The 14584-nt window shown below is 37.3% G+C and overlaps 2 protein-coding genes across 2 annotated transcripts; one reads left to right on the plus strand and one right to left on the minus strand.

Moving 5' to 3' along the window:
• Positions 1-2770: 2770 nt before the first annotated feature.
• On the plus strand, positions 2771-4406 carry LOC135206615 (cuticle protein AM1199-like). The gene is made up of 3 exons (XM_064237954.1): positions 2771-2807; positions 3512-3798; positions 4043-4406. The coding sequence occupies exons 1-3, from the start codon at positions 2799-2801 to the stop codon at positions 4302-4304; spliced, it is 558 nt and encodes a 185-aa protein (XP_064094024.1). The 5' UTR covers positions 2771-2798; the 3' UTR covers positions 4305-4406.
• A 4572-nt stretch (positions 4407-8978) lies between these two features.
• On the minus strand, positions 8979-11616 carry LOC135206616 (cuticle protein AM1159-like). Its single transcript, XM_064237955.1, has 3 exons — positions 11482-11616; positions 9816-10099; positions 8979-9546 (listed from the first exon to the last, which is right to left on the minus strand). Exons 1-3 carry the CDS (start codon positions 11488-11490, stop codon positions 9297-9299), a joined length of 543 nt encoding a protein of 180 aa, XP_064094025.1. The 5' UTR covers positions 11491-11616; the 3' UTR covers positions 8979-9296.
• Between the last annotated feature and the right edge of the window lie 2968 nt (positions 11617-14584).

Genomic DNA, 14584 nt, shown 5'->3' on the forward strand with positions numbered 1-14584 from the left:
GTATGACTTAGAACAGTGAAAAGGTTATAATATGGAAATTGTTGAAAAAAGTGAATGATTATAAATATTTAGAGGCAAAGTCACCTTGGAAAAACTTACCAAACTATTCTTAGATAAAAAATTGAAGTGCTTTGGACAATGGCTCTTAATGATAAGATTTGCCAAATTCTCGGTTCCTCACCTGTTCACTTGCGTTACTTCGCCTCCTCTTCCAGTTTTAAGTATTACTTACGTGTGCAGAGAAATCTGATAGGAGTCCTCCATACATAAAAGGATTATGAAAAACCTGCCAGTAACGTAAGAAAATAACGACTATATAAGAGAGGGTCGACACAGTAAATCTCTGGCCTAGATACAAAACAAATTGTTCTCGGCCAACGGTAGATTCACTCTACATTCTTACATACCATGGTGAAATTACTGACTCCAGGCAGGATGACGGAAAGTTTAAACTTGGTAAGTTCGACCCATCATTGGTGCACAATGAACGAATAAATACTTACACGGGTGCAGACTGAGTGTTAAGAAATAAGATATTAATAAAGATTAATGCAAAAATTCATGTTATCTGTCTTTTATCTTCATTATCAATTTTACTCACAAGAACGAAGGTAATTCAGTAGTTGTTGAAGTGGTTAGTCTTGATTAGCATGTCCAATATCTGCTATTCAGTAGCTTTTTTTCTGCCTATTAATTGATAGAAAAGCAATAATAACTGTAAATTCTGTTCTGGTTTCCCGTAGAAAAGGCAATATTGTTTGTCCTTTCAACCGCATATGCCTGTCATGTTATCATACCTAAGAAATCTATTTACATTTTCAGCAAGCTGCTTCTTGACTGTCACTCCAGTGATTTCAAGTTTCTCAGTTTACCAAAGCCTGAAGGGGAATGAGATGGTGGAATCTAAGTTTTATACTTTTCGGTTCTTCTGCCTTTAGGGTATTTCCTGATTCTTTTTCTGCGGAAAATGGATTATTAAGGATTTATTTGCTTAAAGATACTCAGAGATTTACGATATTAATGGTGCTTATTCCTTGGCATAAGTAACCCCTCGCTTGAAATGTTATGCAAACTATACAGGAAATCAATTGTGTGGGTATATATAGTATGTCTGTATAAGAGAGAGAGAGAGAGAGAGAGAGAGAGAGAGAGAGAGAGAGAGAGATTTTGAATATGCGGGATAGTTTCTCACTAACGTTTCGCAGGAGGTTTTTTGACTTACAGATATCAAGTCCCAATAACTCATCATTTTAGAGGTCATTATAACTTAGAAAAAAAAAAGAGAGAATCAAGCAAGATAACGTCTCCTACTCTCTCCAGAATTCGAACCTGTTTCTTTTTGGATTGGTTGGTACATGGAGGATGGCAACAGAAATATACCAAGACTTAGTCAAGCAAAGGAGCCTTCAGGGACAGACTCAGGCACAGACTTCCCTTAAGACTTATAGCCACCCCAGACAGGAGATCTTAGTACACTCAGACTTTGATATTATATTCATATACACAACAGCACTTCCATTTTATATAGATTTTCCTAATATTTCTGAGAATAACTGGCTCAGATTCCGTCTGCGTGAAAGATCAACCGATTTCATGTCATGAATTCTCCATGCCATACTTATGAATCATGCTTTGTGCAGTTACAGTCAAAACACAGAACCAAGAGTCACCAGAAATTTGTCGAGTGCCCAGCGAGGAAAGGTAAAATCAGACCCCAAGTCACATCTCAATGACAACTCTTACTACGTAGCTCGGCTAAAGGTTAGGCATGAGAGCGCACGGGGACAAATAAGTAAAAAGTGGTCGTAGACCAGAAGAGGCCGAGGAAAGAGAAAGAGACAAATTCAATATAAAGGAAAGCCGAATAAATAGTTATTTTCATCGATTAGTATACTGTCATTACTTCTAGGATTTTTCTAGTCAAACGACAGAGAGAGAGAGAGAGAGAGAGATCAGAAGAGAGAGAGAGAGAGAGAGAGAGAGAAGAGAGAGAGAGAGAGAGAGAGATTATGTACATATGCATTAGATACAAAAAAGTTAGCTGATAGCTTTCAGTATTGTTTCTCGTATGTAAGGCATCGCCATGCGAGCACAAAAAATAGAGAATTCCACAGATCTTCGTGCGTCAATAGAAATAGTATTTAGTCACTGTAAAGGACCAAACCTGATACCAAAGGAATTTCCACTCCTCACCTCCAATCCCATCATGCCCCAATGCTCTGGAATATTCGAGGGTAAATTTGCATACGTTAGTAATCAATGAAAAAAAAATCAGACTAATTTTGAGTGTAAGTTATTGTTTTTTTTAAACATGTGTGTGTGGGATAATAACTTGACTCGTTAAACATTTAGGGATTGTGCAACTTCCCCGCATACAAATTCTGAAACAATTTAAGATATATAAAAAGAAAATGTATAGTATGAGAATTAGATGGAGAGTATGAGGAATATGGGAAATATAAGAACAATAAGAATAAGAACGATAAAAACTGTTATAATAAAATGGCATACAGGAAAACAGCTATAAAAGAAATTATAAACGAATGTTAACGATGATTTCTAAGAAAAAGGAAAAAAGGTAATCCATGAAGAAGAGGAAAAAGAAGAAGAAAAAAAGTTGTAGGGACAAAAAACTCTTCCGGACGAACTTGAAAAGGGAAACGGAAGTGAGATGAACCGGCAATGAAGGGTAAAGGGCATTCTGCTGCTGACCAAGGGCGAGCAGCCCTTCCCTGCCCTATATAAACTCGCCTGCCCCGGATCTCTGGCATCAGTTCATCTGGACACTCATAGTCATCATGAAGTTCGTAAGTACCTGTTGGTTTCGGGATGCGGTTTTCCGCGAATGTTAATCTCTTTGGTTCTGTTTCGTATGTTTTGGTTTCCAGTCTTTCATCGCAGTAGCTTGGAAGTCAAAATTTTAAAAAATTGACGTCGTTCTCTTTGACTCGTCCGTTTGTGAGTTTTATATTTCAAGTATTAGTTCACTTTTGTGATGATTTCTTTGACACGTGATCGATCTGTTAACGTCTTTTTCCAGTTACTAAGTTATCACGTCAAAATGACGAGAATAACTTGCCAACTGTAAATAATCCGTTACCTATAGCAGTAGTATACTATTCTACTTCTCCCATTTAATCTTGAAATGGAAAGAAAATATGAAAAGGAGTCCACACAATACAAGAGGAGACGCCTTTAAGGTGTCAGTCAGAAAACTTACGCAAGACATGAAACGGCTTCCCCATCCTACTTTCACGGGGACTTTCTGAAAAGTGGGAAAATATTATCAGTTACGAATGAATGTTGTGAATAAAATTAACAACGACTTATTTCAAAAGTTTGTGTATCACAAGCGATAAAATCTAAATTTTTCTTAGGCCTTAAAGATGTCGGAAGAGTTTCTTGTGGTTCATTGAAAATTATGAGTTTTTTCGTGTTGATTTGCAATGATTCCCAGGAAGAAATGTAAATCGATCGCAATAATGTTTTTTTCCTTTGTTTTGTTTTTTAGATCATCATCACCGCTTTGGCCGCCGTGGCCCTGGCTGCCCCCCAATACAACTACGAAGCTCCCCCACCTGCCCCCGCCCCCTCTAACTCGTACATCGCCCCAGCAGCCTCCAACCGCGACGACTCCTTCGAGCGACCCGACCCCGTAGCCATCCTGAGGTTCGACCACGTCCACGAGGAAGACGGACGCTTCAACGTCGAGTTCGAGGCCGAGAACGGAATCAAGTTGGCTCAGGCAGGATCTCCTGACGGGGACGAGGGATCCGTCGTCAAGGCTGGAATGTACTCGTGAGTGTCCTCTCTCTCTCTCTCTCTCTCTCTCTCTCTCTCTCTCTCTCGTAGGATATCATAAAAATAGGGAAACTTCTTGTCTTTCAGTTTTTTTCAATATATAGAAAAAATATAATTCAATTTCTGAGTAGTTAAGTCGTGTCTTATATCAGCAGACGTAAGACATGGACATGAGTCGACAGGCAGAGAAATCTGCACTGAATAAGATACACGAAATAACACAACAAAAATCCTTCCACAGCTACACAGCTCCCGACGGCACCTTAGTCGAAGTCAAGTACGTGGCTGACGAGAACGGCTTCCAGCCCCAGTCCGACCTCCTGCCGGTGGCACCCGAATTCCCCCACCCAATCCCCCAGTTCGTCCTGGACCAGATCGCCTTCGCTGCCGAGGAAGACGCCCGTCGCGCCCGTGAGGGCAGCGATGAATCCGCCGAGGCTTCAGCCGTTTCACGGAGCTACGCTCCCCCTGCCCCCTCCAACCTCTATGGAGCTCCTCAGTAAAGAAATTTCCTCACCCTTCATCCGACTGTCATCCTCGAACGACTACTTGTATTTATTGCATTCAGTCATCAACCGAAATACATTTTTGCAATTAAAATAGAACTGAATAGTTTCAATAAATTCCTATAAACATCTCGAAACAATTTTGGTATAAGACTCGTCTCTAGTTAAGCAATATGGTAATGTCATCATTATATGATATATCTTGACAAGAAAATGAGAGGTTGAAAAAATGTAAGAAATCAGAATGGAAAAGGACAATGATTTTTTCATTAATGAGGTACCAAGTCTAGAAGACGAATCTCAGAAGTTCATTGAACTGGTAAAACATCTACTCACGGTTAACTTCTCAAATACATTTGAGCCTAAACGAAGTTTCCAGTGACTGAGAAAGAGGAATTGCCTCTCCTCTTATGTAGTCGAATTAAGTTTATTCTTTCTACGGTTCCAAAATATGACTGACAGATAAATTTCTTTTGCTTTTACTTAATTTTATAAACAATTTGAAATTAATTTCTATATGATTTTGTTGTTCTTCTCTGCGTTCATTCACCTTATATTTTATACTATAAATAAGAAGCTAAATGAGAACCTCAAATTCTCTTCAAAAGTTTGATTTGGAAAATAAGCATTGATCCCTAAATAAGAATAATTATCATTATATCAATTAATAGGGCAGATTTATTTAGCGTAATTCAGGAAGACTGGAAGTAGCTCAGCCCTCGGGAACATCCGCGACATTCTTCTTGCTGAGATGAAAGGCCTCTTGGTGAGATTTTTTTTTTTCCCGGGTCATTAGTGAGAGGATCCTGCTGTTGCCTCAGTAGGAAGAGAATTGATAATGCTGCTCTTTCAATCCCTGTTGTAGTTATCGACGGAGAAGATCTTCAGAAGCAGAGTCCTCATAGCGAGTAGATTAATCGCAGCTCTTGATGTAGGAATTGATTATGTGTCTGTCATAAGATTTGCAAATGACATGAAAATCATTCCTTTTGTGGGATTTTATTAATGGTTGGACGGTAACTTCAGCCTCCTTTTCGAATCAAATTGAGGGAGTACTTGAGAAAAATTCTACTTTATAAGGTCTCAAAATAATCTATTTTAATTTTTACTTTTATCAGAACGAAAGGACTCAAATAGACAAGGATTCTGCTTAAAGAAAGACTAAACAAAACACAGCCTATGCTTATAAAAAAAGGAAGGGGGGGGGGGTGACAAATACATTGGGTTTTAATGAGAAAAGTAAAAAAATTGCATTAACAGGTTCCATCTGAAAAAGGTTTTCTAATTTTATGTCTCATCGGTTCAGTGCTAAGGAACTGATATTTTTCAAACTGAGTTGGGCCTGGACGACTACATTTTTTTCGTCAGCCTCAGAACTTGTTCTTTATCTAACACCCAATCTCAAATAGTCTTACTGCCGTCAATGAGGAAGGTCGACAAGCAATTCGACGAACTAAAGAAATAAAGACCTTTAATGTTTAGTCTTTAAAGTAAAGATTGCTTTCCGTACTACGGCTAGTTCGGTGAAAAGGACATCAGTCATAAACCTTATTTGTAAGACAAATCTACATATCAGTGTTTGCTTCCAGTTCGTATAGAACATCTTTCACGTAATATATACTCGACCCAAATAAAGTAAAAAAAAAAAAAATGCCAACAATACATCGGCAGTTCTCTTTTATTGTTAACATTCTCTCATACTCTGACCATAAGGGCATTACGAAATATTATGATATTATGATGTCATATACAGATGAAAGTTGAGAACTGGTTGACGACAATAACCTGATGAAATTGTGTATAGAAGTATAAATAAATCAGGAAAAAATAGAGAATAAATATAGAGACCAAATATTTGATTGCTTAAAATGATAATAACTTTACAAAATAATAAAACAGGTTATCGGTTACCTTCAACGTAAGGTATGTCCTACACTATCAAACTTATAGCAGTTTAAGGCGTTGAAAAGCATTCTTCGAGACATTCCCTAAGGAGTGGAAAACTTAATGTCATTTAGCTGGGCATGAAGAGTAGAAGGAATAAGAAATTCATTTATTCACAAGAAACATAAATGAACTTCAGTACTGGATGCAGATGGCGCATTCGGTCTGTGGTGAAAAAATATAAAAGAAAATAAAGAAAGCGGATAATACTATGAGCTTCCAAAATTGCCACACTGGGAAAGTTAATGGTTTACTCTTTCAGTTTAAATTCCTAGGCTTTGACGGATTTAAAGTTTATGAAGCCTGATTTTTACAGGAAAATATAAGAGAGAAGACGACTACAGCTGAGATACTAATAATAGGAATGAACCATTTACTGAAAAAAATAATCTTTATAGGTGATATGATTATTCATGAAACAATTACAGTATAATATGTCGATAAAATGCCAGAAGCCTTAGTGACCTAACAACAGTACAAATCAGGGTTTTCCTTCTTTTTTTTCTACATTTTATTGATCAGCAGGTTTGGTAGAAAGGGACAGGCGAAAATATTAATTCGCTTGTATTTAATGACAATTTAATCCTTATTCCTCTCATAACAGGTGTTCTCGTTCGCCTGATCCAGTGGATAAACCCAAACAGGGTTCTGGCGCATAGATCAATGCTCCTCGTCAAAGTCCTCGTGCCTTCGACGTTATCGACCTCTTCCTCCTTATCACAGATGTTGCTGGAACGTTCAGTTAACAATAAGAAAAGAAAAGAATTCTGCTAAGTGATGTATTTATGAACTGGTCCAATGACAAACCTGGAAGACGTAAGTGAGATATTATGTAGTACCAAGTAGCTTAAGACCTTTTAGCAATGACTGGTGGGATGGGAAGCCTAGAGGCCGTATCTACCAACAACTTAGTGAATGAAAGGTGAAGGTACACGTCCTTGAATGAGGCCAATGACCAGCCTTTCAAGAACGTGTTAGAACGTATACATTGACAGTTCCCAGAACACTACAGCTGAGATTAGGAGTCCTTAGCATTTATCGGAGACTGCATAGCCTATGTCTCTATTAGCAACACAATCAATGAACCAAACGAAAACTTCTTTCAGTTTTCTGCTGGAGATTGAAAAAGAAACCCACAAAATTACTGTGTAGACGTGTTTACCTGTAAGATAAAATGTAAATACTTATAAGTAAACACGTTATACACAGTAATTTTGTGGGTTTCTTTTTCAATGAACACAATCAATTTTATATATATATATATATAATATATATATATATATATATATATTATATATATATGTCTCTGTGTGTGTGTGTGTGTGTGTGTAAGAGAGAGAATCGGTAAGGCGTCGATGAGGTAATCCTCACTCATCTGGAGTGAAACGATTCAGGATTAATGGATCGTAACGCTATCAGTCCATTAGTGATGTTAAAAAAAAAACATATATGTATATATATATATATATATATATATATATATATATATATATATATATAATATATATATGTATATATATATATATACTATGTGTGTGTGTGTATGTATGTGTGTATGCATGTGTGTGTGTGTATGAATGAGCAATACGTTACGATTCCTTCGGCATTCTTGAGATAATATACCTGAGCACCGCGCCCATTCCGACCAGGCACTTTCCTTTTCACATCTCACCCGCTGAGTGGAATTCCACCGGCGGCCGTGGTAGTGCTGTCTGCTGTCCGTTGTATAATCGAAATTGCATAATCAGCTTCCCATACAAATTCTCAGCTTACTTTAATGAGTAAGAGGAGCACGCTTGAAAGTATATGTAAGTAATGGAGTTACGTCATTGCCACGAAGATTCATGGCAGCCTCATATCAGTCTTATGGTCTGGATGACTGTTAGCAAGTGAAGCTTTAGGGGATGTAAGCTAGAGGTTCCTATAAGTATGTCGTAAGATACCCTTGGTTTTCATATTTTCTTATTCATTGAATGACATTTTCTTGTTATAAGTTACCTCTTGCTTAATCGATAGCCCTGGATGATCGTAGTTTATCTCAGTTCTTTAACCGTTTTTAGTTTTCGGTAAAAGAAAACAATTGAGATGGTTTTTTTGTCCGTTCGTTCGCCCTCAGATCTTAAAAACTACTGAAGCTAGAGGGCTGCAAATTGGCATATTGATCATTCAATCTTCAATCACCAAACATACCAAATTGCAGCCCTCTAGACTCAGTAGTTTTTTATTTTTTTATTTTATGTAAGGTTAAAGTTAGGCATGCTCGTGCGTCTGGTACCACTATAGGTGCTAATAACACAAGCCATCACCGGGATGGGGCTGAAAGTTTCATGGGCCGTGCCTGAGATTTTTTCCCCAACATTCCACGCTATACAGAAAACTCGATTGCGCAGAAGAAACTTCTGCGCAGTTTTTACCTGTTTAGTTTAGTAACATCCACTGAAATTCAAGAAACGAAGACACCATGATTCACCGAGTGAACAGCATCACAACAGATATTGGTTAAGTTCTGATAATTTCGGTGAGCTTATTTTGAGATGCAATTCACAGCCAAAGTTGCACGTGACGTAAGTTATTTTGTTATTAAAATAACAAGAAATGACGTGAAGATACACTGATTTTAAGCAAAGTTAAAGTTTAGGTTAAAAGTTAACCAAAATTCACATCAAAAGAATGTGTCGTACAGCGGGAGGAATAGTGAAAATGTAAATAAAAAAATGCAGGAACCAATTGAACGTAAAACTTTTTATTACAGACGTCAATGCAGCACAGTACACAAAGTATATACAAAAATAAAGACTCTATCAGGAATAAATCGTTTCAAATGTAAAGAAGATAAAGCGTATCGTAGACGGCGCCTTTCGGGGCGAGTCAAAGCACAAGAATATCATCAGAGACGAGAGAAGAAGACCAAGGAGAGCAAAGGAGTGGATAGATCTGGCGTCGTCCTTCGTCGAGAGAAGATCAAGAAGCTTTGAAGCGGCACCGGGTGGGGGGTTCCATGACCCCCTCGAGGACTGTAACCGAAGGATTCCAGAGGCGCGATCCTTACTGGGGTTGACCGTAAGTATTTGAGGGAGGTGCAACTGGAGCGCTGTAAGACTGGACAGGGGCGGAAGCCGCTGCTCGAGCAGCTGCAGCGTCTTCCTCGGCAGCCTTAGCGATCTGGTCGAGGACGAACTGGGGGATTGGGTGGGGGAATTCGGGAGCCACGGGGAGGAAGGGTGACTGGGGCTGGTAGCCGTTTTCGTCAGCAACGTATTTCACCTCCACGAAAGTACCGTCGGGAGCAGTGTACCTGAAAGGCAGTTGCAGAAGGTTGCTTGATTAGCGATGGAAGAAGAAACCTGAGAAAAGGAAGTATGGTGCCAGTTGTCAAGCAAATACACAGAATAGAATTAGCATAGAGTATGGAAAGATACCGAAGGAAATAACACATTATATCAAATCGAGTTTCATTATTCTCTACGGTTAAATGTACTGTCAGAAAAGTAGTTTCTTTTCATGACTTATAATGCAGCATATTAAACAAAAAAGCCGCCCTTAAGGTGAGGACATTTTGCTTACGAATATTGTCCAGCCTTGACTACGGCGCCCTCTGGGCCATCAGGAGAACCGGACTGGGAGAAGGCGATGCCGTTCTCGGCTTCGAAGTCGACGGCGAATCTCCCGAACTCGTCTTGTGTTCGTTCGTCCCTCAAGATGGCGACCTGAGGCGCAACTTCGACTGTAGACACTCTTGTGGAAGGAGCTCCGTAAGCAGGGGCAGGGGCAGGAGGAGGAGGAGGGGGGGCATTGTAATTATACTGTGGGGCGGCGGCAGCCAGAGCAAGAAGGGTAGCAAAGATGATCTGGAAAAAGATGCAATGAAGATTCATAAGAAAAGATACGGTTGTCTTTCAGATTAAACAAACATTGGGTGATAACATTTCAAACAAGTGAGCAAAATTCCAATCGCCTATTGGTTTTTCTCTCTATGATTCTGAGGTAAAAAGTAGAATTCTATTTGTGACCTACGATGCAGTAGATGCAGTACCAAAGTAAAAGTAAAAGCAACTTACGCAGTCGTAAGTTATGAAATACACGGTTGGGTTCAAGATGACTCCCTAGTTCCAATTACTTATTTCCCAGGGCAGTAAGTAGCTCTCACCTGGGTGGTCGGTAAAGAACCTTCCATTTTCTAAAAGTTTCAAATAGCAATCTCACTTCGTGAACTGTGAGAAATACTAAGTAACCGAGTATCACCGTCAGATCCCTAGATAATTTAATCCAAATATTGATCAGAAACTTCTAATACTGAAAGGAAAACATCTAACACCCTAGCAGCCAATGAAGTGTACTTTTCTCTCTCCCTCTCTCTCTCTCTCTCTCCTTTGCATTCAGCAGAAAATACCCGAGTTGTGGAAGAAAATAGTCGAGCGTTGACAAAAGAAGAAAAGATCTTATAAGGTATTCGACCTGAGACCTTTTTTGTGTATGCAGCAAGATTTTGTCTCGATTCACGACCGAGGGGGACTGTTGTTGGGTGCAGTCCGTTAAAGCCCTATATGATTCTCTTGACCTAAGTTGTTAAAATGTACTTGGTAGTCAGGTGACTGTTGTGGGTTGGGCTCAGAACGAAAAAAGTCATAGTGTTAAGATCCTCGACAAAAATTATATATATATTATATATACTATATATCTATATATATATATATATTATAATATATATATATATATAAGTCATATCACATATATAAATGTTGTGTGTGTATAAGTATAAGTATGATTTTTACCGCAAAGTTCTCAGTAGTTCGAGTCAAAAACATCTTAAACTGTAATCAATAAGACAACACTGTTGGATAACAGATGTATCTCTGACGCATGTATCAGATTGTGTTTATATCTATGTATTATTTCTTCCTGAAATAATACATAGATATAAACAGAAATATTTCACAAAACCATTGTGAAATATTTTTGGTACTAAAAGAAGAGGAGCATAAAAATTAATTTTAAAGGCTTCAGTCATTTACTGTTTTCAATCAAAAGAAGTATCACAGAAAGTTGATTTGGCTACGTATCTATCATTCCTGATATGTAAGGCCCCTGCTAGCGAAAATTGTTGAAATATAAACTTGAGACTTTGGTTTGGATTTTGAATTATCTGGGATAGAAAACAGAATACGTGTAAGCTCAAAGGACCAAGGCCTCCTGTGTCTCAGAAACCAGAAGTCTTCTCCACAACACTTACGGTCTTCATGGTGCAGTTGCTGTGTTCGGACGAGAATGATATCAAGCGGTGAGTGGGTCGGTTTATATACGAACCGGCTGCGACTGTTGGTCAACTCAGTAGACGAATTCTCTCTCTCTCTCTCGCTCCCTTTTTCCTTCCCTCCCGAGGAAGGTCAAGGAACGCCCATTGTAGTGACCGGCCAGATGCCCGATCTCTCTAGCATGCCCATTCCCTCCCACTCCTATACAACCACTTCCTTTCCATTCCTTAATATCAAACGAAAAGATTTGTACCACGGCAGGTGGCCCCGCAGAAGGTGTGGTGTAGTAGATCCATACATTCAGTCGACACCTCTTCTTTCATTTCTGTTTTCTGACCCAAATGCTTCTGTACTTTCAGAAGGAGATGAAAATTATATGTTTGAAGGAGTCTTATATCCACGTGCCTACAGATAGCAATTACGAGCCTATCGGAGAGTGAGGGGGGAGAGAGAGAGAGAGATGGAGGTAGGAAAGTAAAAGTGGCGCGTCTAGCAAAGTAAAGTGGATGACCAACATAATTTTCAAACCGCTCCAATAATAGAAGTCCGGAGGGTGAGGGATGCTTGTTCAGAGGAAAGAGGAACTCGAGATGCTATTTAGATTAAGACTTGGCTGTTGCAATCCTTCTTTTCATCTTGTTCTTTTGAAGGATGAAAGGAAGAAGCAATGATTCGGAGTGCTTCTCGTTCTCTATTGCAGGAGAGAGATTCTTTAAGGTTTTGACGCGTTAAGGCGCTCTCATGGACCTATTCTTATCATATCCCAATTGCCAGCAATGATTATTTGTAAATATGAGAGGAACTTGACGACACATTCTTATTCATGTGCGATTTGAAGTCATGGTTATCATCAGTATTCTTAAAAGCTCCCATAGAGTCGAAAATTTAGAAAAGACTGCAATAATGACGCTGATGATGATGGTAATGAAAATGATGACAACTATAATAGTTACTACTTCTAGCACTGTTCATTGGATTTGGTTTCAGTAACTGATCTTCACAACTTCGTAAAAAATATTTAAGTGTTTGATAGCCTTTTTAACAGTTTGGTTTCGGTGGTTGCGCTTTGCAAGTTTCATCACTTGTACATCACAGGCATAAAAACAATATACGAGAATGTATCGAATTCATAGTATTCTAATGATATTGCATACAATGTATGGATACTATATCCTAATAGTATATATATATATATTATATATATATATATATATATATATGTATATATATATATATATATATATATATATATATATATATATATATATATATATATATATATATATATATATATATATATACATACATATAAAACAGAGAGAGAGAGAGAAAGAGAGAGAGAGAGAGAGAGTTTTTTCAATTATTTGACTATTTACCATTATCCTTAACCTTTCGCCACTAATTTTAATAGGTCTCTGAGCATACAATAAGAGGTATGTAGAAATACAGTTATTACCAAAGCAGTAATTTACCTTTTTTTATGAGCCAACCTCATACATTTTTGTACTGTGGTAGACAATTACCTAGAGAAACTAGTTGCTACTCAAATACTAAAGGTAATGCCCGAGTGAACGGAGGCATATTTCATTTTTGCTTTTTTACGAAGATTCCCCTCATTTTTTTTTTTTTTTTTTTTTTTATCTAGAGCTGGTTGAACCTGGTCCCACTTCTTAGCCATTCAGTGGAAAGAGACTTGATTCCACTCCAGAACAGAAGTTCTGTTTTTTCTATGATTTCTGTTCTTTATTTTTTTCATTCTTCTGCCTTTTGGGTGACTACTGAAACGGTCAGGTTATGTCTCAGAGGCTGTTAACCAGCCTTTAACTACAAGTCAAGTTCCTTTGCCATTTTACGTGTGGGTGTTGCCTAGTTATCCGCTCTTGGTATGTAATTAATCGGCAGTCATCGCCATATTCTTATTATCTCATATTTCAATTGTTCTTAATAATTCTGTTTGCCTCTTGAATCTGGAATCATCCGGTTGATTGATACATTTACCTTCTCTGATTTACCCTCAGGAAGAATATCCTTCAGTCAAGGCTTTCTTTTTCTTCTGTACATCTGGATCAGACATCGAATAGCTCTTTTGACTCTTTTATTTCATAGCTGCTGAAAGTGACTGGAATGTTTTCCGTGATATTCAAGAGTTCATGAGACGAGTATCTTCCATGTTGTCTGAAATGTAATTTTTCGTTTTTAATTCGTCTATTACTTTATAAAGTTTATAACTTCTATCGAGAAAGAAAGAATTAAACGACTGATGTATCATGTGTCTTCGGGCTGCCATTCTGTTAATGGAAGGAAGAGTATAGAGAGAGAGAGAGAGAGAGCGGAGCTTTTTTGGCGAGAGAGAGAGAGAGAGAGAGAGAGAGAGTTACGATCATTTCTAAAATCTCTTTGCACGATTTCCCAGTGTTAATTTATATATAATTCATTATCAGTAAAAAGATATTTTTGCATTCTAGATAATTCAGAGATGGATAGAAATATCCTTCAATGCATAAAAACGTAAAGAGAAAAGGAAGGAAGGAGATGACATACATACATATATATATATATATATATATATATGATATATATATATATATATATAATACATAGATATAGTATATACATATATATATATATATATATATATATATGATATATATATATATATATATAATATATATATATATATATATATATATATATATATATGCTTTAAAAATCACAGTAGATAGACGTGACTTCATTAGGTAAGCGAATACCACAAGAAAATAATCGGCAAAAATCCAAGAGCTTTTGTCTTTACTAATACATTGTCGTTCCTTGACAATGTCGGTTTGGATTCCGACTATCATTTCCCTGTGGTATTCGCTTTATATGTTATATATATATATATATATATATATATATATATATATATATATATAGATAGATATACATATATATTCTATTTATCTACTATCTATCTATCTATATAGTAGTATATATATATATATATATATATATATATATATATATATATATATATATATATATATATATATATATATATATATATATATATATATATATATATTGTGACGAAGTGCCAAG

The sequence above is a fragment of the Macrobrachium nipponense genome, chromosome 31 (genome assembly GCF_015104395.2).
Source record: "Macrobrachium nipponense isolate FS-2020 chromosome 31, ASM1510439v2, whole genome shotgun sequence".
NCBI lineage: Eukaryota > Metazoa > Arthropoda > Malacostraca > Decapoda > Palaemonidae > Macrobrachium > Macrobrachium nipponense.